This window comes from Prionailurus viverrinus, chromosome B3 (assembly GCF_022837055.1).
Source record: "Prionailurus viverrinus isolate Anna chromosome B3, UM_Priviv_1.0, whole genome shotgun sequence".
NCBI classification, from domain to species: Eukaryota; Metazoa; Chordata; class Mammalia; order Carnivora; family Felidae; genus Prionailurus; species Prionailurus viverrinus.
In genome coordinates, this window is record NC_062566.1 from 110,715,391 (window position 1) to 110,735,587 (window position 20,197).

At 52.6% G+C, this 20,197-nt stretch overlaps 1 protein-coding gene and 1 pseudogene across 1 annotated transcript in view; one reads left to right on the plus strand and one right to left on the minus strand.

The window, feature by feature from the left end:
* Positions 1-3,359: 3,359 nt before the first annotated feature.
* On the minus strand, positions 3,360-3,607 carry LOC125169005 (GTP cyclohydrolase 1 feedback regulatory protein-like; annotated as a pseudogene).
* An 11,100-nt stretch (positions 3,608-14,707) lies between these two features.
* The window catches only part of GALNT16 (polypeptide N-acetylgalactosaminyltransferase 16), a 94,888-nt gene continuing 89,398 nt past the window's right edge, over positions 14,708-20,197 (plus strand). Inside the window, exon 1 of the mRNA XM_047864610.1 lies at positions 14,708-15,263. Coding sequence (XP_047720566.1) covers positions 15,087-15,263 — 177 coding nt within the window. The 5' untranslated portion in view covers positions 14,708-15,086. The remainder of the gene's footprint in view (positions 15,264-20,197) is intronic.

Below are 20,197 nucleotides of genomic sequence, written 5' to 3' on the forward strand. Positions count from 1 at the left end.
GGGTTACTGGACCAAGTGGGTAATCATTTGGGGGATAGTCAAGAACTGACTTCCTTTGCATCGGAATAGGGAATGTCAGAGGACCTAGTTCACCTATCCTGGGTTGTATCCTCTTCTAATGTAGTGCACGCTGCCTTAAAAGGTCATTCTCTGCTCTGAATGGAAGTAGTTAATCTCCTACCCTCCAGACTGAACTCAGAGCATTTGCCTTCCTTCTGACTTCCTTATTCATTACCCGTTCTTCCATTTTCCTCTTGCGAAATGGGTAGTCTGTTGCCTTTCTGCCTGCATAAGCTCCAAAAGTTGCTGAGTTTGAAGTCAGCATTATTATAAGCATGATGTGTGGTCCAGAATATTCCTGAGTTAGAGAGGCTAGTTATATTCTATTCTAGCTTCCCAAAGATCTTCCTTTTCAGGCTTCAACATGCTGGGGCAGAGTTGTGATTCTGACTATTCAGGCCACCAGAGTATCCATTAAGTCCTGGATAAGAACCAGACATTTGAGCTTAGTAAGCTAACAGCTGAAAAGAAATGGGAGATTAAGACATGGCCAGATTTAAAAGAAGTATGTTTATTTGGTTAGTGGGTTGACGGGGGTGTATCCCATGGACTTAACTTTCTCTTTTGCTTTTCCCTGTACTCAGTTCTGTCGTGCGTTGGCAGGATCAGAAGAGTGGGCTGGTGACCTGGGGTTGGGTTCTGGCCATTAGCCATGTATATCTTTGGACTAATCGCTGAACTTTTCTGGACGCCTTTCTTTGCCAATAAAGTTAGAAATTGAAATTATATGTGCTGTAAGGACCCTCCTCACTGTAGCATCCTGTAACACATCCCCCGTTTCTTATGTGGTACTTTCCCTTGGGAGCTGTGTACCTTCTCCTTCGTTGCACACCCTCATCTTGCCCCTAGCTCTGGAAATGGAGACTGTGCATGGAAGGGGGGGGGGGGGGAGGGGGCGGGATGTGGAAAGCAGAATGCTACGCCGTGTCCTCCTGGCCTCACTGACTAGAGAGAAGCCCGCTTCCTCCATCTGGTGCTCCCCCCTGGAGCTGAAATACGTTTCTCACCAGAGATGTGCTGTGTGCAGCCTTAGGGAACTCACATTTCTACTTAGTTCACTATTTAACAATAAAGAAAGAAGAGAAACTTTATCTTCAGTCGCATTGCTAGTGCTGTAAAGTTTAATAAGAGATAAGCACAGAATGGAAACGAGGCAACTTCATCAGGTATCGTAGATGGAAAGATAGTGAGAAAAAAGGAGTGAGTGCTTCTCATTTTAAGGATAGAAGAAATTAAGGCTATACTGTAGAGGATTGAATAGAATTAAGTACTTTAAAAGGCAAACATTAAACCAATAAGTTAAAAATATTCTCTCTTTTTTTATGTTGTCATGACTGCCTAAGAAAATTTGAGGGATCCAAAATGTTAACACATTGTTATCCTTCTGTACGTCCTAAGACATGATCAACTCACGGGGAGACTGCAAAGTTTCTGGGGCCTGAATCTTGTATAACCCTGACTTGCCTTGGACTTTGTCCCTCTTACCTCTGCCTGGCCATCAGCGAGACAGACATCTGCAAAATGTGAAGTTTATATTTAATACGCTTCTGGAAGACATTTCTCTCTATATATATACGTTCCCTATGACCTGGCAGAAAATATATTTCCCAGTTCATCCTTAGTGCTTAGTTTCAGTCCCAAAGAGGGTGTTGATATATTGGCTTTTCTTTGTGTAGCACAGATTTGGACCAAATATGCTAGACTTGCTCTTTTTACAATAATCACCCAGATATAGACATGAACCCCCATGTTTCTACCAAATTAGGGTTATTTTGCTGTTGTAGTTCTGGAAAAAGCAACCAGATGGGAGGCAAAAGTATATTTCTCTGCCCTGATGAGCCCTAACTTTATCTAAAATTCTGACATCTTTTGTTATATCCCACAGAGCCAACTAGAGTCCCAGTCTGCCAGCTTCATTTGTTTGCTTTTATTTTATGTTATTTTATTTTATTTTATTTTATGTTATTTTATTTTATTTTATGTTATTTTATTTTATTTCTTTCAATATTTTATTTACTTATTTTTTAAATTTACATCCAAGTTAGTTAGCATATAGTGCAATAATGATTTCAGGAGTAGAATCCAGTGTCTCATCACCTACATATAACACCCAGTGCTCATCCCAACAAGTGCCCTCCTCAATGCCCCTTGCCCAGCCCACCCCCACCCAACACCCCTCCAGCAACCCTCGGTTTGTTCTCTGTATTTAAGAGTTCTTAGTCTTTTTTTTAACCAAAGTATGTATGTCTGGCCCTAGGGTTCGGTTGACCTGAGCTGTAGCCACATACAGCTTCCTCTGAGTGCTTGGATACAATGAGCAGGACTAATGTTGGCTTGGAAAAGGAGCAGGAGATGGCTTGGGGTTCGTTTTTCTTTTTTAAATGTTATACAAGTGCAGAGCAGTTGGCTGCCGTCCCCCTCTCAAACCATCAGCAGAGCTTGACCTTGGCCAAGATTGTGCCTCATCCTCTCGGCATTTTAGCATAGAGTTGCGTTTCAACCCTGGAATGCTTAACCAAAAGCACATGCTGTAGTGATGGTTTCCAAAGAACGAGTTTTTACAAAAGGTCTACATCATGTTGTCTTCTCAAAACAACAGTTTTCTCTGAACCACCAACCCAATAAACCCCCAAATGGTGATTCTTTGACTCATTTGTTCACAAGGGCTACGGGGTTTTGTTGTTGCTAATAATACTTTATTGAAGTGCAGCATGATGAACGTACAATAAAATACAAATCTTAGGAGCAGAGCTCGTGAATTATGACAAATTGTATGCACCCATGTAACCCTCCCCTCCCTTCCCTTCGCCTCCCCTCTATTCCCTCCCCTCCCTGTCCCATCCCTTCCATTCCCTTCTTTCTCTTCCCCTCCCTTCCAACTTCCTTTCTTTCGCCTTTTCTTTTGTTGAGCAACCACTCATCACAGCCCTTTACTGGCTTGAATTAGCTAAGCAGGACCATCCTGCCCAGACTTGGGGCCATGTTGCTTGGGGACTCCCTGTTCCTGGCCAGGGACAGCCTGGCTCTTGTGGGCCCCTCAGCCTGCCCACAGAACCTGATCTCCTCTAGGGCCCTTGGCCAGGCCTGAAGCTGGAGGGGCAGCTGGAAGCACCAGGGCAAGGGCCCTGCCCTCTCCCGCTGGCTGAGGCAAGTTTCAGAAAAGGCCGTTCACTGCTCAGTGGTGCTGGGCTAAGGAAAGTGATGAGTTGGGAAGAGAGGAGCCAGGCAACGAGTGAACGGGGGACTCGGGATTGGAAACCACTCGTAAAAGGAGAGCCCCATCTCCTCCTCAGTGTGAGTCACTTAGTGTGCAGACACCACATCAGTGTCTGGCCCACCTCTGTCATGCTCAGCACATGGGAGCCTTTGCATTCCAGCTTGTCCAGGGCTGTGTGAGGAGGGTCATTGATGAAGTACTCACAAAAGTTGTTTCCCAAGATGCTTTTCTCTGAGGCCCCCAGATCAGCTCTGGATCACAGTGCTCATTGCCCACCATAGTGGGGCCCACCTCCATGTGGATCGGGGTGCTGATGAGCAGGTGGGGCATGGGGTGCGAGTCTGGGCCAGGGTCCCACCCAGGGCTTTGGGCTCAGCGCTGGTGCCAGCCCCTGAGGCTCCCGGACTGTGACTCCCGTCGCCCCCACCCAACCCCTCCCCCAAGTCCAGTTACTCCAGCTCTCAGGACTGGGGTTTCTTGTATCACATGGAACATCTATTCTGACGATGTACAGCCTGGGATTGGAAGGTTGTGCATTCATCTACCTGAGCAAATTACTATAAGACAGCAAATCCAGGTCAAAATGGGATAAAGACTTGGCATCTGAGTCTGGGCAGTTTGTTGTCACATCTACTTGATGTGGTTACTGTAAAGCTTCACGATACTTGTTTTTTACAAGTTACTTTTGAAAATAGGTGATATGTGCACATAGTACAAAAAACATTTTTTTTTTTAATGTGTAATGAAAAGGGAATCTCTCCATCATCCTTTCCCTCCGTGAAGGTAACCACTGTACCTGTTCAGCCTGAGGGTGGAGGCTGGAGGCTGGAGCGGGGGTGGGGGTGGGGTATTTTTTAAGTCCCAGCTCTCTTCTTTGGCTGTTAACCAAGAATATGTTTCTCTGCCTTCTCTTTATACTCTAGGCTCTGAGGTAGGGCATTTATGCAGAAACTTGGACCTACAGCTTCAGGACGACTAATCCTGTTTGTCCTGTCCTGTTAAGTTCATTCTCTGTATCTGCCATCTGGCTCAGAAGTCCAAGTTTCTCACCGGATTGGCCATGAGCTGATGATTGTTGGAGCTGGGTTTTTTAATATTAGGCTTGCTTCTTTTAAAATACATATTTGAGATTTTCCATAATCAATTTTTTTAAAATTTGTATTTCTTTAGCAGTGGCTCCTGCAACACGTTTATCTACGTGTTTTTTGTTTGTTTGAAAGTAATGTTTAATCGCAACCTACAAGCAGACTATAGGTGGATCTCTAGACAGTCACCCCCACCCCACAGCCACCCAAATCAGACACTGACAATTCTAAGGTTACAAACATGAACTGGGGTAATTATTCACCTTCACAAGCCATTCTTCTCTTTAAACATAGGATTGACCTCAGATTTATTTTGAAAAGCCAGCTTCTCTGGCAGGCAAAATGTGACTTGATTTGTACACTAAATTTTTCAAGAATATAAATGTCATGCAGAGCAGAGAACTTATATTCAGCCTGGAACAGTATTTTACACAATTTATGGGTGCAAGAGCCAGGGAGGGAAGACTTCTCGTTCCCAACCCTCTCAATTGGAGAGAAACCAAAGCTTGATGGATGGATGGCTTTCCTTAGCCAGTTTTAGCTCCCAGCCTTATTTTGTATTCCTCTGTGGCAGGTGGATGAGAAGTCAGGTCTTCCCCGGATTAGAGCTTCCCAAAGATACACAGTCCAGGGAAAGGAGCGAGGCTGTTGGTGTTTTCCAATTCAAGTCCCATATGGTTTCCCTGGGGCCATTTTATCTTTGACATCCTTTGGTGCTCTCTTCTTTGTCTTGCTGCTATCCAATCACCCAAGGCCTCTTCAGTCCCCATTGCGACTGTTCCCACTGGTCAGGGAGCTCCCTGGGAGCAGCCCGTTAGAGCAGCTGTCACAGTTGAGCCGCATCTGCTTTCTGACAAGCTTGAAGACAGAATGAAGGAAGTCATTGAGACTTTCCCAGTGGAAGCGGAGCACACAAGCAGCCTTTGGGACATGGATCAATATGCTGTGCATTTAGGGGGCCTGGCAGCTTGTGTCAGGGGAGAGGGGGCTGATTCCCAGAGGGGGCAAGAATCTCATGGTCTCAGCTCTGTCGTCATGCAGGGTCCTAATGCCGGAATGGTTCCCGGAGCCTTTGGCTCCAGCCTTTCCTGGACAGGGAAACAGACCGAGGCAAAATGCCTGCTGTGTCTTAAATAGATTCTGCTCGCTGCAGCCAATAAGCCCAACAGCTTGGGAGGTGAACGAGCCTTCCCGAGAGATTTCTGTTGCACCATTCCTCCTGCCTCCTGCCCCTCACATACTGCCCCCTCCCAGCCCTCCTGCTCCTCCTCTCTGACCTGATTCTTCTCACAGTTCTCCTGGTGGTTTCTTTTCAGGCCTGTCTGGTTTTGGTATTCATTACACTTTTATTGGTTTTCGCTCTCTGCTTTTTCCTTCCCTGAAGCTGTTTTTCCTCATACTCTGTATCTTTTCATCTCTTGTGTCCACTCTGTCAAGTGCACGTCTCCATCTGCTGCTCTTGTCTGACTCTGCCATGGCTTCTCCATTGTCCCCTTGCCTGCACCTTCCCGTGGCCTGCTGGCTGACAGCCTGCAGGGCTTCGTTGACCCCGGAGAGAAGTCGGGTACAGGGATTTTGAATGGACGGTGGAGGAGCCTACCTTGAGCAATCCCAGTTATGGGGCAGGTGACACCGCCAGTCTGGGTAGTGGACCTCAAAGATGGTGGCCGTTGCTGGGCAGCGTGGCAGTGAAATAGGTAAGTCAGAAGAGGGGAGGTAGGGGACACAGGAGTGATGGCCTGCACCCATCGAAGGTGATAAGAACAGGAGATAGAAGAAGAAGGCCGGGTGGTAGCTAGATGTCACAAGGGAAAGCTGAGCAGGAGCTACACTAGGGGAGAAAACCAGGGGAGCGAGACCAGTGAGAGAGGCCAGCTCTGCCAAGCAGAGGCCAGCAGCATGAGGGTGGGGCCAGGAGAAAGGGGAGCCTTAAAGACCCTTCTCCCTGTGCATCTCTGGTCCTTTTGTTCTTTTTCCTTTCATGTTCCTGCCCTCATGTTATATCGGCAGAAAACAAAACAAAAAGCAGTCTGTCTTTGAAAGGGAATGGCAAGAGCTGGAGAATTTAAAGCTGGATTCTTGCACTTCCCCGTTTACTGGACTCTTGGGCCCCTTTGCGCATCAGGCTGCTGGAGCCATGAGAGCCAGCCCCTTACTGGAACCCCTTGAATGGAGTCCCTATACCAGCCCGACAGCCCAGCCAGAGTGGCGGCAGCAAGGGCAGCCAGCTGTGGTGCGCACCCACAGAACCCTTCCACGCGCATGGGGCAGCCGGGGGGGGCAGGGCTGTCGGCCAACCCAGCTGGAGGGCTGGGACTTGGTGTTGGGCAGGGCCTGGGCTGAGGGGTGGCTCTTCCAGGGCATGACGCCGGTCCGTCATGGTCTCCTCTACGCCCAGGAACTAAGCTGCAAAGAGGCCTGTGGTAGAAGAAAGAGAAAGGAAGACTCTTGCTTTAAAAAAAATGTTAAAACTGAAGAGGTAATAAATGCATGTGGCAAAAAATGCAAAAGATACAAAAGAACGTGTGATGAAAAGTCTCCCACTTCTGTTCTGAAGTTCCCTCTTCGGGCATCCTGGATGTTCCAATTTCTTGCACATTCTTCTAACTTCTCCTTTTTAGGTCTGCTGTTAATCTAGTAGTTTTTAGATTTTTGATCCAATGGAACATTTGAAACTGGATGTATATGTATGTAATGTGTGTGGAGGGACTAAATGATAATAAAGAAAATTGTATCTCGGTTTATGGCCAATAATTCTTGCTGGGGCTGGAATGGTTTAAAATATTCAAATAACTGGGGCGCCTGGGTGGCTCAGTCGGGTAAGCATCTGACATCGGCTCAGGTCATGGTCTCGCTCAGAGCCTGGAGCCTGCTTCAGATTCTCTGTCTCCCTTTCTCTCTAACCCTCCCCCACTCATGCTCTGTCTCTCTCAAAAGTACATACACATTAAAAAATAATAATAGAGTCTTAAAATGCTAGCACTAGAAAGGACCTTCCAAGACCCTTTGTACCAAAGCCTCACTTCAAACATGAGAAGAGGCCCAGAAAGTGACTTCTCCAGGGTCACCAAGTGAGCTAATGGCACTTTTTAGGTAGTGGCCTCTGGAAAGATACGGATTCCGAAATGAAAGACAAATGGTGGGGCACGGATTTAGAAATTTCCTCTATTGGACACAAATATAGGGAAAGAAATCAGTCATTTCCGGGAAAACCCCAAAGTCAAATTTCACACTGAAAAATAGCACGCATATGTGCATGCACGTGTACACACACACACACACACACAGAGGCATTGGCAGCAGACAGAAAACAAAAGTCTGCAAAGTCTACTGTCTGTTCTCTGTCCCGCTGAGCTGGGCAGAGGCTGTGAGGGGCAGCGTGACCTGGCTCCTCTACTGAGGAACCTGCATCCCTTGGACCTCGTGTCATCGAGCTGGAGGCAGAGGCAGAGGCAGAGGCAGGCACTTTTTGTTGGGCAAGAGGGAGGCCTGCCCACCCAGAGTCGAATAAGAGGACAGCCCGTGCATGGACCCCAGGTCAGAGACGCCAAGGGGCGTGTGGAGGTGTGCCTGGCCATGCCACTATGGCGCTCTGGCACCACTGGATCCATGAGCACAGACAGTCCTACTGTTTACCCCGCCTCCCAGGAAGAGACGCCCCAAGATGTATATGCTGACAAAAGGGCAGCATAATTTTAAAAAATACTCTCTGCTTTGACATTCGCTCCAGACATTGTGAACGATTCCAGTGTCCAAGCCAGATTGATGGGCCTTTTGATGGCTTCAGAGAGAGGGGACATGTATGACTGTAAACACTGGCAGTAAAAACCCTCAATTGCTTTGAAATGGTAAATTTCCAGGCAATGTGGATCTGATGTTACACGCCTCCTGCATTAACAGCTTTTTCTTCCTGTTCAATTATTTTGGCTGGTAAGGGAGTGGAAATTACACTTCAAAATATATCGATGGATATTTTCAGCCTTGCTGAGAGCTTCAAAATATGTACCAATCCCAGGAACATTCCCTTAATTTCCACCCCCCACTCCCCCCCCACCCCCAGTTTCCCAGGGAAAATGGAGGTATCAACAGCAGGCACAATTAGACTAAAGAAGCTGCAGGAGCAGGGCTTTTTCACTTCAAATTCTCTCTGGTCTTACTGCGTAATCTCTGAGCCAAATTTTGCTCCAGCCCTAAGTCTAGGGGTCCATCCTAATATCCACCAGGTGATGGGGTTCTTGAAAAAGAAATGAGCATTCCCAAGAGCTTGGGCCCGGGCTCTTGAAACAGGGGATCCAACGGAAGCAGAAAAAACTGCCAGTTCTCCGTGGCATCATTTTCACCCGAGGGATCCAGAAGTCCTAATCTCTCGCACATGGTCCTCTCCTATGCCTAGGTGCCGGGCACATGGGCAGCCACCCAGCAATGCCCCAGTTGTGTTTCTGCCTTTCTCCTCTCTACGTGACCAGCTTCTTTCACTCTTCTTCCTAAGCACCAGACCTGGATTCACGGCTGCCTTTCTGGACAGACCACAGAGAAATCAAGTTCAGTTGAACATACCTCCCAAATCTGCTCCTCCCACACTGCCCATTTCAGTTAATGGTTGGTTACCTTACACCAAAGCACTTGGCTCCTACACTAGAAATGTACATGCTGTTCTTAATTTCTTTCTCTATCCCCACTTCTAGCTGATCTCCAAATCCTTTGAGTCTCTCCTCCAGGGTTTCTGCCCTAGTCCAGGCCACAGCACTGCTTGCTTGGACCATTGCAGTATCATTGTGATCCCGTGCCACTAGTCTCCAGCCTCCTCACTAAAATGTATACCTGATCATGTCACTCCCTGTTTTAGAATCTTGGATGGTTCCCCACAGCTTACCAGAGTAAGTTCAAATTTCCTATAAAGACCTGGAAGACGTCTGTTAACTGGTCAACGCCTACCCCTCTAACCTCATTGCCATCACCACCCCTTCCCGCCGTACACCCAACCCCCTCACCGTTTCCTGTGCTGCCATTCACTTGCACATCTTAACGCCCTTTGTTTGCCTCTTCCTCTTCCCAGAATGCTCTTCCACCTCTTGCCTACCTGCCTGTCCTTGAACACAGCTCTCAGATGACTTCTTACTTGAAGAAACCCCCTTTGGGCTTCTATAGAGTTCCATTATATCGTCTTGTGACGATCTATGTGTATCTCCCCATGGTCAGTTACTGGGCTCCTTGGAAGCTGTGATCAGCTTTTGTTCATTTTTGTATCCCTGGAACGTAGAATTGCCTGGCATGGTGAGCCTTCAAGCAGGAAAGGAAAGGACTGGGAACACCCCCGCGCCCCCCTGCAGTGGGTAAGCAGGCTTTACCGTGGAGCAGGCTTATTGCATTTTCGTGCGACAGAAGGGGGAGTAGCAGCAGCCGGCCACCCTAGGTATTTATTCACCCCTTCGCTCACTGCACAAATATTCAGGGAGTGCTGCCGTGATGCCCAAATACTGTGCTAGAAACTGGTGACACAAAAGAAGGCTGCCAGGCCCTGCTCAGAGGAATTCCCATTCCAGGGTGAGAGACGGGCATGTGACAAGAACTGCCCTGGCATTTGGGGCCATCTGTTCTGCTCTGAGGACCTTTGCCACTCATCTCCCCGGAAGCCGTGCAGAGAGAGAAGGACTGAAGGAGAACGTGATAAGAGATGGGGAAGGTCAGGGAAGCCGTGGAAAGGGCTCTGCCCCAGGGACCAATTCTGCTGACCAACTGGCTTTATTTATGCATCTCTCCTTTGTAGAAATTCCTTGCTGTTAAGAAAAAGCATCTGACACATTTCTAATTAGCCCTCAGCCTCTGCAATCTTATTATTCCCAAATGCAACAGCTGGCTCATTCCATGATCAGTAATAATATTTGGAGTTCCTGCAGTTAACCCCCAGAACCAGGGTCACTCCTCCCAGCTTCTGATGGAACCACAGAGGACCTCTCACCCCTCCATCCCGGCGCAGCAGCGTTCGGCCTCCGTCACCATGATTGCAGGGTGGGGCAGCACTCCCGAGGAAGCCCTGTTGGGCAGCCCAGGTTACTCACTCCGCTGGCCCGCACTGACCCCAGCCAAGTCGCTTCCTTTCTCCGGGCTCTAGTCCTGCATCGTCTCTCAGGTGCCGGACTCAAGAGAGAACTGCAGGCTGCATCCAGCTATTACGTCCCTCCCTCCCATCAACCCGTACTTAATGAGCGTGTACGTGCGGCTACGTGCCAAGCGCTGTTCTAAGGGCTGGGGAGACCATGGTGAACAGGACGAGGACTCCTGCCCTCATGCAGCTTACGGTCCAGTGGCAGAAAACACAGTGAAAAGCCAAACAGGAGAATGATGATGGAGTTCCTCTCAAACAGCCGGGTCCTCTCCTTGATGGTTTATGGAGACTTAGAAATAGCATTCCCTCAGGTACAGCGGTGCCTTGAGTGTGGCCAGCTGGCAGTGGGCAGCACATGTGCCACTGATCGCTGGGTGACCTCCGAAGGCACCGGCCCGAAGAGGGTCCTGCCTTCCTCGTGGGGTCATTGTGAGTTTTCTGTGATCAGGCTTCGGCACCGTGCCTGTTGCGTGGTCACACACGTTCTGTCCCCTGTCTCTGCCTCCTTTCCTGCTTAGAGCAGACACGGGGGTCTAACCAGTCTCCCTCGGCCACTGTCTGAGTCCCCGCTGCAGCTGCAGACAGGGCAAGAGGCTTCTAAGCCCACTGACTCTCAAGGATACTGGGTATGCTGGTGAGAATGGACGCAGCTGGGGCCCTGCACTCGGCCTCTCCAGGCCGCTCAGCACAGGCTCAGAAGGGGTGGGCAGGCACGTACGCGCTGGCGGGGCAGGACGGTCATCGTTGTTCGGCCTCTCTGGGGTCTTTTCTTCATAGCCCTGCTGAGCAATCTCCTGCACAAGCCCCTTGCCCCAGCAGCCAGCAGCAGTGCCTAAGGGGGGGGGGGGGAGCGGTCGGCTGGGGTAAGAGTTTGCCCAAGCCACTCTCCTAATATGTGACAGAACCGGCATTTGAATGCAGGTTGTCCGACTCCAGAGCTAGGCTCTCACCTGAACTCTACTCCCTTTCCCCCCTCTGTTATCCACCCTGACATCAAATGTACACGGGCAGAGTTCTCTGGGGCCTCTGGGAGCGCCAGGGGCACACGGCTTTCCCAGCTTACCTGAGTGCTGGCTTTGCCCGCTTTCAAAGAGACGGGGACCATGCCGGAGAGTAATGCCACAAGGGAGAAACTGTCCAAGGAACCAGAAGTCCAAAAAGGGCACAGTTAGAGGGACCTCAGAGGTCATCTCCCCGCACACCTCCTTTTCCGGAGGAGAAAATGGAGGCCCCAGCGGGGAAGTAAGGTCCCTGTGTACAGAACTTCTGATCACCCTACAGACTGCCCAGTGTGCTCAGAAGCCCTGTACTGGGACCCAGGCAGTAGCATGGAGAATGGACTCAAACCCAGCCCCACCTCTTACCTGCCGTATGGCCCTTTGGCAATTGAGAGTGTCACCAAGTCCCGGCATGCGAGTTGTGGGTGCTTCAGAGATCACGTGTGTGAGGGGCCGGCACCTGGTGGGTACCCAGTGAACTGCAGCTATCATTATCACTCTTGTTTTCCAAGTTCAGCGCGTGTTGGGCAACACCAAGTCTCTTAGGTGTTGCTTTGATTCTAGGGTTCTGCTGGAATCCATTCCTAGGACCAGAGAGGAAACAATGGTTACTGTTATCTCTGAACACTGAAATCCATCTCATGGAGGGCTGAGCCTCGGCCCGCACCTATTTAGGATCCAGATCTGGAAGAAAGACCACGGGCTGTAGCTGAGGTGGCAGGTGCTAGCTCCCGGCCCTTCCCAGTGTGCTGTGGCTTCCGGCCCATCACTTAGCCTCCGCCTACGTCAAATTTCTGTTGGCCAAATGAGCATGGTCGTGACCCGCCTCCCTATCCCCCACCCCACCTGCCCCACCACCGTGGGAAGTTTATTATGTCCATCTAAGGAAGGGCTGGCTCTGAAGTCTAACATCACCCAGAGAGGCAATGTCTCTATGGGGTTTTCCTGGTGGTGGGTGGAGCGGGGGCGGGGGGCAGGGAAACAGCCTTCTTTTTGGGACAGAGCTACAAGTGACAATTGCTTCAGAGGTGTAGCATCCTCACCACTGACCCCTGGAGAGGAAGAGGTGAGACATGTAGAAATCCTGCCAAATTCTGCATCCTCCTTGCCTCCCTCTCCTCATACAGCTCTCCTTCTAGAGCCATCAGAAACCCCATCCGCCTGATTCTGGGTTCTAGCTTCATTCCCCAGGCCTAGGCGTGAGTTTGGAGCTTCTCACTAGGGGTTGGTGCTATGTCTTTGGATCCCACAACCTCTCACCTGGTTTTCTCAAGACCAAAGGCAACCAGATATGCACAGGCCAGGCTGGGCTGAGGGAGGCAGCCTATGGCAGCAGAGGGCCATTGCCCAAGTCTTTCCACCTGGTTGACCTGAGAGCCTGTGTGGAAGTGGGGACACCAGAAGGGCAGTTTCCTTATGTTTTCTTGTTGTTTGGAGATGCCCGTGGGCCTGACCCTTAAGCAACAAACTTTTCTTGGCTTCCCACAGAGGACATGACTACCGGGTCAACCCCATGGCTCCCGTGGAAACCAGGCTATGGCTTGGCAGTGGATAATGCTATGGCATTATCTGTGGAAATGGATCCTGGCCCCTAGTACAACCTAATTAAACTCCCCAGGCGAGACACCTGACAGCAAGGCTGGCCCACTGCTCCAGGGCCAGTGGCCCCTTCACACCCACCTCCTGTTGTCCCTGACTGCTGCGTGGCTTGGGCCTCAGACTCCCTGCTACTCTTTGTGGGACTCTCTTTGTACATTCTCTTTCCAGGGTCATATTCTTGGTAGGGCCATTTTTGGACTTGTGTATGTGTCCTCGTGGTTAGTTTTCTGAGTCAGGAGGTGGGCACTGCAGTTGCAACGATGATCTTTCTGCAGCAAAAAACTAATTAGGGTTTTCTTTCTTCATTTTACTTCATTCCAGCAGAAATGCACTAAGCATCTATTACATGCAGGGTTTAGTCCCGCACACTGGAGAAACAGGGGAAAATGAGTGGTGCTGATGGGGGGTGGTTGGGGGAAGGCATGAGCTATCTGACTTCCCCTTTCCTAAGGCAGCTTCATTTAGAGGCCAGGACCTTAAGTGGGTCAGGACCCTATGTGGGAGCCAGTGTCCAGTAGCATCGGCAAGAACTAAACCCCCTGCTAACTCTGACCGTGGCATTCAAGCGCCCAGCCTGCCCAAAGTCGACTCCCACCAGGCCCTTTCCAGCATCCTGGCCCCAGCAATACCAAGCAGCTCTTGTCCTTGAACGCATCAAGGACTGCCATCCTCTGGACATTTGCTCTGGCTGTTCATGAATCTAATACCTCGCCCTGCCCTCCCCCTGCCCTCCCTCTTCAGAATCTATTCAAAAGTTTATCCAACTTCTATGAAAAGCCTTCTCTAAGACCCCCCCTTGGAATACAATATTTCTTCCTCCGTGATCCCTGCTTGGTTTAGGCAACATCTATTCATTGCGAGTCTGCTCTGTGCCCGACACTGTGCTGATCTCCTAGCCCACCTTTCCTTCTGCTCTGGACAAGAGCATTCCACCCGGGATTCTCAATGCCTCCAGGCCTGGGGTAAAATCTCAGTGATGTCTGTGTCCTGTCTCACCAGGGTGTTTGCACTTCGTGGAAAGTGCAAACGGAGAGACGGCTTCTAGACTGGGCTCTGACGACTAATTAGTCGCGTGGCCTCTGGCCAATCTTCCAGCCTCTCTGGCCTCCTTTCTTCCTGGTGAAATAGTGGTAATGATATCTCACGGTTGCCCAGGGGACAGGGGAAGGGTCTGGAGGGAAGCCTTATGAAAGCTGGGAGCCCCAGGCCAATGGAAGATGTGGAGGGGTTGTACCCCCATTCCTCTTTCGCTGGCTGTGAAGCAGAGTCGAGTCCCCTTCGCTCTCCTCGAATGTCAAGCGCACCAGCTTCCAATCCCTCCTCGGGGCCGGCCCTCGCGCGGCTCGGAATCCCAGGCTGCGGAGGATTCCCGTGCAAACTCCACTCTCCTCCCGCCCAGCCATCCCTTCCCAAGGCCCCGCCGAACACACCTTAAGCCCCGCGCCAGAGCGCAGTTCGGAGCGCAGCCCAGAACCGCAGCTTCGCGGCGCGGGCCCGGGCCGGGGTCGCGCATCTCCAGCCGGTGACTCAGGGCCGCTCGGGCGGGGGGTGGGTGGAGGTAGGCGGGACCGACCAGGGCCGCGCGGGGGCAGCCGCCGGGCGCTCGGGCGCTGAGCGGTGGGAGCAGAGGCTGTCTCTGGCCCGTCGCCATTCCACCGCAGGCGTCTGGCTCGCCGGGCCTCGCTCTCGCGCCGCTTCGCACTCGCCGCGCTCCCCTGCCCGTGCGCCGCGGCCCGGGCAGCCGGCGGGGACTGGAGCGCGGGGCGGGCTCTGCGCGCCAATGAATGGGCGCCCGGGGGACGCGCGCGCTCGGGGCTGAAGGGCATTAGGACCGTGAGGATCGCTCCGCGCTCCTGTCTCTCCCTATCACCCCCCACCCCCCACCTCTCTCCCTTTTCTGCTCTGCAGGACTGAGCAGCCAGGCGCGAGCGAAAACAAACAGCTGGGGCTGCGAGCGCCCTCACCCCGGCCCCGAGAGCAAGCCGGCCGGGCCCCCCACTCGGGGCGCCCGCCCGCCCACCATGAGGAAGATCCGCGCCAATGCCATCGCCATCCTGACCGTAGCCTGGATCCTGGGCACTTTCTACTACTTATGGCAGGACAACCGAGCCCACGCAGCATCCTCCGGCGGCCGGGGCGCTCAGAGGGCCGGCGGGAGGCCAGAGCAGCTCCGCGAGGACCGCACCATCCCGCTCATTGTGAGTACGCCCTGCGCGCCGGGCGACCGGCCGGGGAGCCGCGGCGCGCGTCCTTAGCCCCGCGCGGCTGCAGAGGGCGCGGGGCCGGGGGCGGCGTGCCCGCCGCGCCCTGCCGGCTTTGTATCTGTTGGAGCATTCTTGCCCGTTGTTATGGCAACCTCTGTCGGGCCAGCGGGGCCAGGGCGCACGGATGGAGGGAGGGTGACAGCGGGTGGGGGCTGGGAGAAAGTGCTGCAAGTTTGGTGGGCCCGGTGTGCGCGCGCGACTGGGAACGTGGCTCTCTCGGCACTGCGCCGCCGGAGTCGGGGGCCGGGGGTCGGGGACTGTCCGCACCTCGCCGGCCCCGGAAAGGCGGCTGGACCATGCGCGCAGAGAGCCGGCAGCGGGAACCTCGTGTGGCTGAGCGCGTAGGTGGCCGTGCGCACCCCCTCTCCAGTCTCCTGGGGGCAAAGGACGTGGGGTGGGGGCGCTGGGTAAGGCAGGGTGTCTAGGGGCGCAGGGGGCTTTGCGCCCTCTTTTCAACAACGGATCAACTTGAAACTTGCTTCTTTGGCACGGAGGACTCCCCACTAACACCCGCGGCGTTCTCAGGGTCCGGGAAAGGTCTCTGTACGCGCCCCTCACCCCAACACGAGGGTCCATCACGTTGCGTTTGCTGGCAGCGTGTGCTCTGGGTCTGGGAGAGTCCCTCTCTCTAGGTCAGCCCCGCGACATCAGAGCGAGCAGGGAAACAAAGGTGGCGGAGCACGGCGGGGGCCTCCGCGGCGCTGCCGGGGCCCTAGGCGCTCGGGGGACTTAGGCTAAGGCGTGCGGAGCCCCCGCCGCCCTGCAGGGGGCGTGCCTGTCGCCGCCTCCGCCTGGGCCCGGGTGACAGCTCGGTGTGGCAGGGGCACCTGTTGAGGCGGAAGGCTCTGGGACCCGCGGAGAGGCTCCGTCCGGCGGGCCGCGTTCTTCCGACCGGGCCGGTGGCGGGCGAGAGACTTGGACGACCCCCAGGACGAGCGGCTGGGCTGGGGCAGCCTGGCCAGAAGAGGAGCCGGGGGAGGGAGAGCAAAGTGCGGGGCTGAGGGTGGGTGGCCTTTCTGATGGGAAATATCTGGGCCTGGGGAGGGAGGGGTGTGGAACTCCTCCGGGAGGTGCAGGTTCAGGAGGGCGAAGGCTTGCGTGGACTAGAATCTGGGATATTTGTGCAAAGGCAGCTGAGCCCCAGGAATATGGTGGAGGCGGGTGTTAGTGTGGAAGTGTTCTCATATTCCCATCCTGCCCCAGTTGCCGTGTCTTGTTACCCACCCGGGAAGAAGTAAAAATCTCCTGCAAAGGAACCATATTTCCCAGCTTTGCCTGAGGAGACCTTGGGGTTTATGGGTTTTCCAGCCCCCGCCCTCAATTCCCAGATTCCTGTCGGCTTGAACTCTCTGGGGGTGAGTCTGATTAGGTGGAGGGTTCCCTTCTAGACTGAGGGTCCCTGTCACTAAGAACTGTTTCCGAAGGACTTGAGGATGTTTGGGCCGAAAGGCTGATGAGGATAAAGCCTCCAGTGTAAAGACCCCAGAGTGTTGGGATCTGGGCAGACTGACAGGCTGGAGTGGGAAGTGACCAAATCGGTAGTGGCCCCAGACCTGCAGGGAGCTTGCACAGCACTGACCCACATAAGCTGCCCCGTTCTCACACCCGGGGAGGGCCAGCCCTGGTCTCAGGGTAGGTGGGCTTGGAGCACCAGGGGAGAAGCAGGCTGGCCGGATGTTCTGTCCTTCCCTATGGTGATGTGTTGGGAGGAGGGTCTGAGCTGGAGGGGGAGGGTCTGACTTGGCAGGGGGAGGAGGAGGGGAGAAGGGAGAAGAGGGGGAACCGAAGGGAAGAAACTGCTGCTGGAGCAGAGCCTGAGGCTGGGTCTTCTCACCTTCGTCTCCGCTTCAGAATCCTGACCTTGCTCTTGGACCTCTCCCCACTCCTCCTTGCCTTCTGAGATCAGCCGGGAAGGCCGCTCAGACTGAGAGCCCTGGAATGGTGTGCTGGGCTCTGCTGGGGGCACATGGCACTTGTTTTGAGGGGTGGAAATTGGAGGTCATGGGGGGCTCCGGTGAATATCCCCTCTGGCCCTCTCCTTGTTCTCTTGGGGTTTGTTTTGCTGCAGATTAGGAAAGGGCAGTGAACTGGAAGCTAAGTTTCAAGTGTGAAGGGTTATCAGGTAGATCCCAGGGATCCAGGGAGTAGGGGTGCAAGAAGAGAGGGAGAATGGGGGTTTCCCGGGAGTGAGCCACAGACAGTTCTCTGGCCACCTACAGGCATGGCCAGCTACCTCTCTGTTCTTACATTTTAGCCCTGGGTGTCTGTTTCATAGGCCTTGGTCCCCAGTCACACACCTCCCTGGACACAGCCTTGCATTTTCTTCCTACCTTCCGAGCTGTTTCACTCCAGGGGGGTTCTTAGTCATATATGCCATCATGCAGGGACTATGCTGGAAGCTTCTTACATCCCGGCATCGATGCACACAGCAAGATTTAAGTACTTGTTAGGCAAATCAAGTAGGATTTCTGCCCATCTCTGGGAGCAGCCAAGCCTCACACCCCCCCACCCCGCCAATATTTTGTCCCGAGCTCCAATCTGACTATACCTAAGGAGATGGGGGAATGCGTGTTCGTCTATGAACCCTATGTCCAGCCTGAAAGGGGCAGGTGCAGCTGAGGATTACTCCCCCCCCCCCCCCCCCCGCCGCCAAACACTGTGGTGAACCTCTCACAGGTCTTCCTGCCATTCCAAAACATGTCTCTGTGTACTTGGGCCAGGACGCTGCATGTGGATTTTCAAATTCTTAGAGGATGATGTGGCCAGCCCTGCCGACAGAGGCTGAGAAAATTCAGACAAACGTCATCATCACTCCCCTGGGGAACAGAGAGCAGAGCTGGGAAAGGGAGGGTCTGCATAACAGCCTGGGCCAGGGGGTAGTTCTGCCTTTACAACGCCCGGGCTATTCGAAGCCAGCCAAGTTGTTTCTGGACCTTGGAGGCGCTGTTTGGCATTGTGGGGTGTCGGCATGGCAACCGTATGGCCCGGATTTCTCCAGGAGGTCCTGATTTTTAATATTCTGTCCTGCTGTCAGCCCATGTGTCACAAATTGTGATGTGAAAAATTGGTAATGGAATGTGTAAAACTATAGGGGGATACCGACTCCATCCCTCAGTGGCTGCTTGCGATGTGGCTGGGTTTGTGATTTCTTCATGCTGTGTTTTATGGGCAAGGCAGTGGATTTGAGGAAATCCACTCGATTCTGCATTGATGCAGGCTGGCATTGGGCAGCAGCTAAAAAGCAGGCGGTGGAGCAGACACGGCTGGCCTTCAGTCTTCAGACCTCACGGTCAGGAAGAACGGTTGTGATTGACTTGGCACCTAGGTGTTCCATATGCCAGTTCTCCAAGAAGCCTGGGTAGGATGCTAAAGTGTTGCACGGAATGTCACTTTACAGACATACTTTTTAAAGGCTGTCCGTTATGAATATTTTCAGGGTAGGGGTACTCATTTGCGACATGTCCTGTTTGGAACCCTGGAAGTTTTAGGCAAGAGTTTTCTTAAACTGGAGTTTCTCCCCCTACACTTGGAATACTGCTGATGACCGTGGACAAAGTCCTTCTACCTCTGGACCTTGATTATTTTATGTTAAATTGGGGTTAAATGATTTGTAAGGTTTGTTGATCCTTGGATAAGCTGATGAGAGCCTCATTTCTAGAAGCAGATGAATGGCTTTAAGGGAATTTTCCTGATGCGTGTTGTGAGCTTTCTTGCTTGTGGATGGACATGGCCCTGTCCGGAGGAGGTCCCGCGGTAACCCTGAGGCCTCGCAGGGATCCCTGCTTACCTAACGGGAGGGGACACATATGATGGCCGTTCTGGTGCCATTCCCTGAGAGCAGAGGCTTCAGTCAGATCTGGAGGAGTTTATATTTTATTTATAATGTGTACATTTTGGAACTTTGGGAATACGGTTTGCCTAAATCACAGAAAAGGATTTTATATTTCATTCATCTAGGTGCCACACACAAGGAAGAGGTTGAGGAGGGAGACGCACAAATACCCACAATTCCCTTTGCCAAAATGTTCGGATTGGAAGGGCCTGGTTTCCTGCCCCTGGGGTCCCATCCTGGGTCATGTTGAGACCTGCTCATAGGACTTGGGGACAGCATAGAGGCACCAAGACTGGTAAGGGCCTGACAGCCCAAGGGTCACCTCCCTGGGAGGCCTGAGGCTTGAGGTCCCAGGATTTGTAGTAGGGAGCCGCTCACTCTCCTAGTGGGCCCTATGTTTCTGTGTGGTATCAGTAGTTCCCCCACTGGCTGCTCCAGGCATCGGGCCTGGCTTCCTTCTCTGGTGGTTTATCAGCTCTGTGAGCAGACGAAGCCCTCAGGTCTGGAAATGCCATTTAAGTAGACATGGAGGGGCCCTGATAGGCAAGGCGGGGCTGAATTGCCCAGGGAACTGTCTTGCAGTAATGGAGGAAACCGCCCTGGGGTCAGAGGTGAGCCTGTATCCGAGCAGTTCATTACAGTTAGAAGATTGAAGATTTATCCCCTGTCGGCTTCTGGAGGAGACCTGAAACCTTCCCTGTGACCGGAGGGCAAAGACACAAGGAGGCTAAGTAGACAGGAAACCGAGGGCTTCTGAAAGGAGCGGGGAGCAGATGATGTCAATGATGATCACACTTGGGCAGCGGTTCCATTCACTGAATCAGACAATTTGGTACACTCGCAGATGGTGTGCGACTAGCTCTGGAAACAGTTTCCAGGGGCTTGATCTCTCTCCTCTAAACGGACACTCGTGGTCTTCGATCTGTACCCGACTGGCCTCTGTAATGCGCCTTACCTCCGTATGATATTTATAGACGCTCCATTCGTTGGACCCTTCGACACTGTGTTAGATGTCTCCCAAACTTTAACTTTTCTG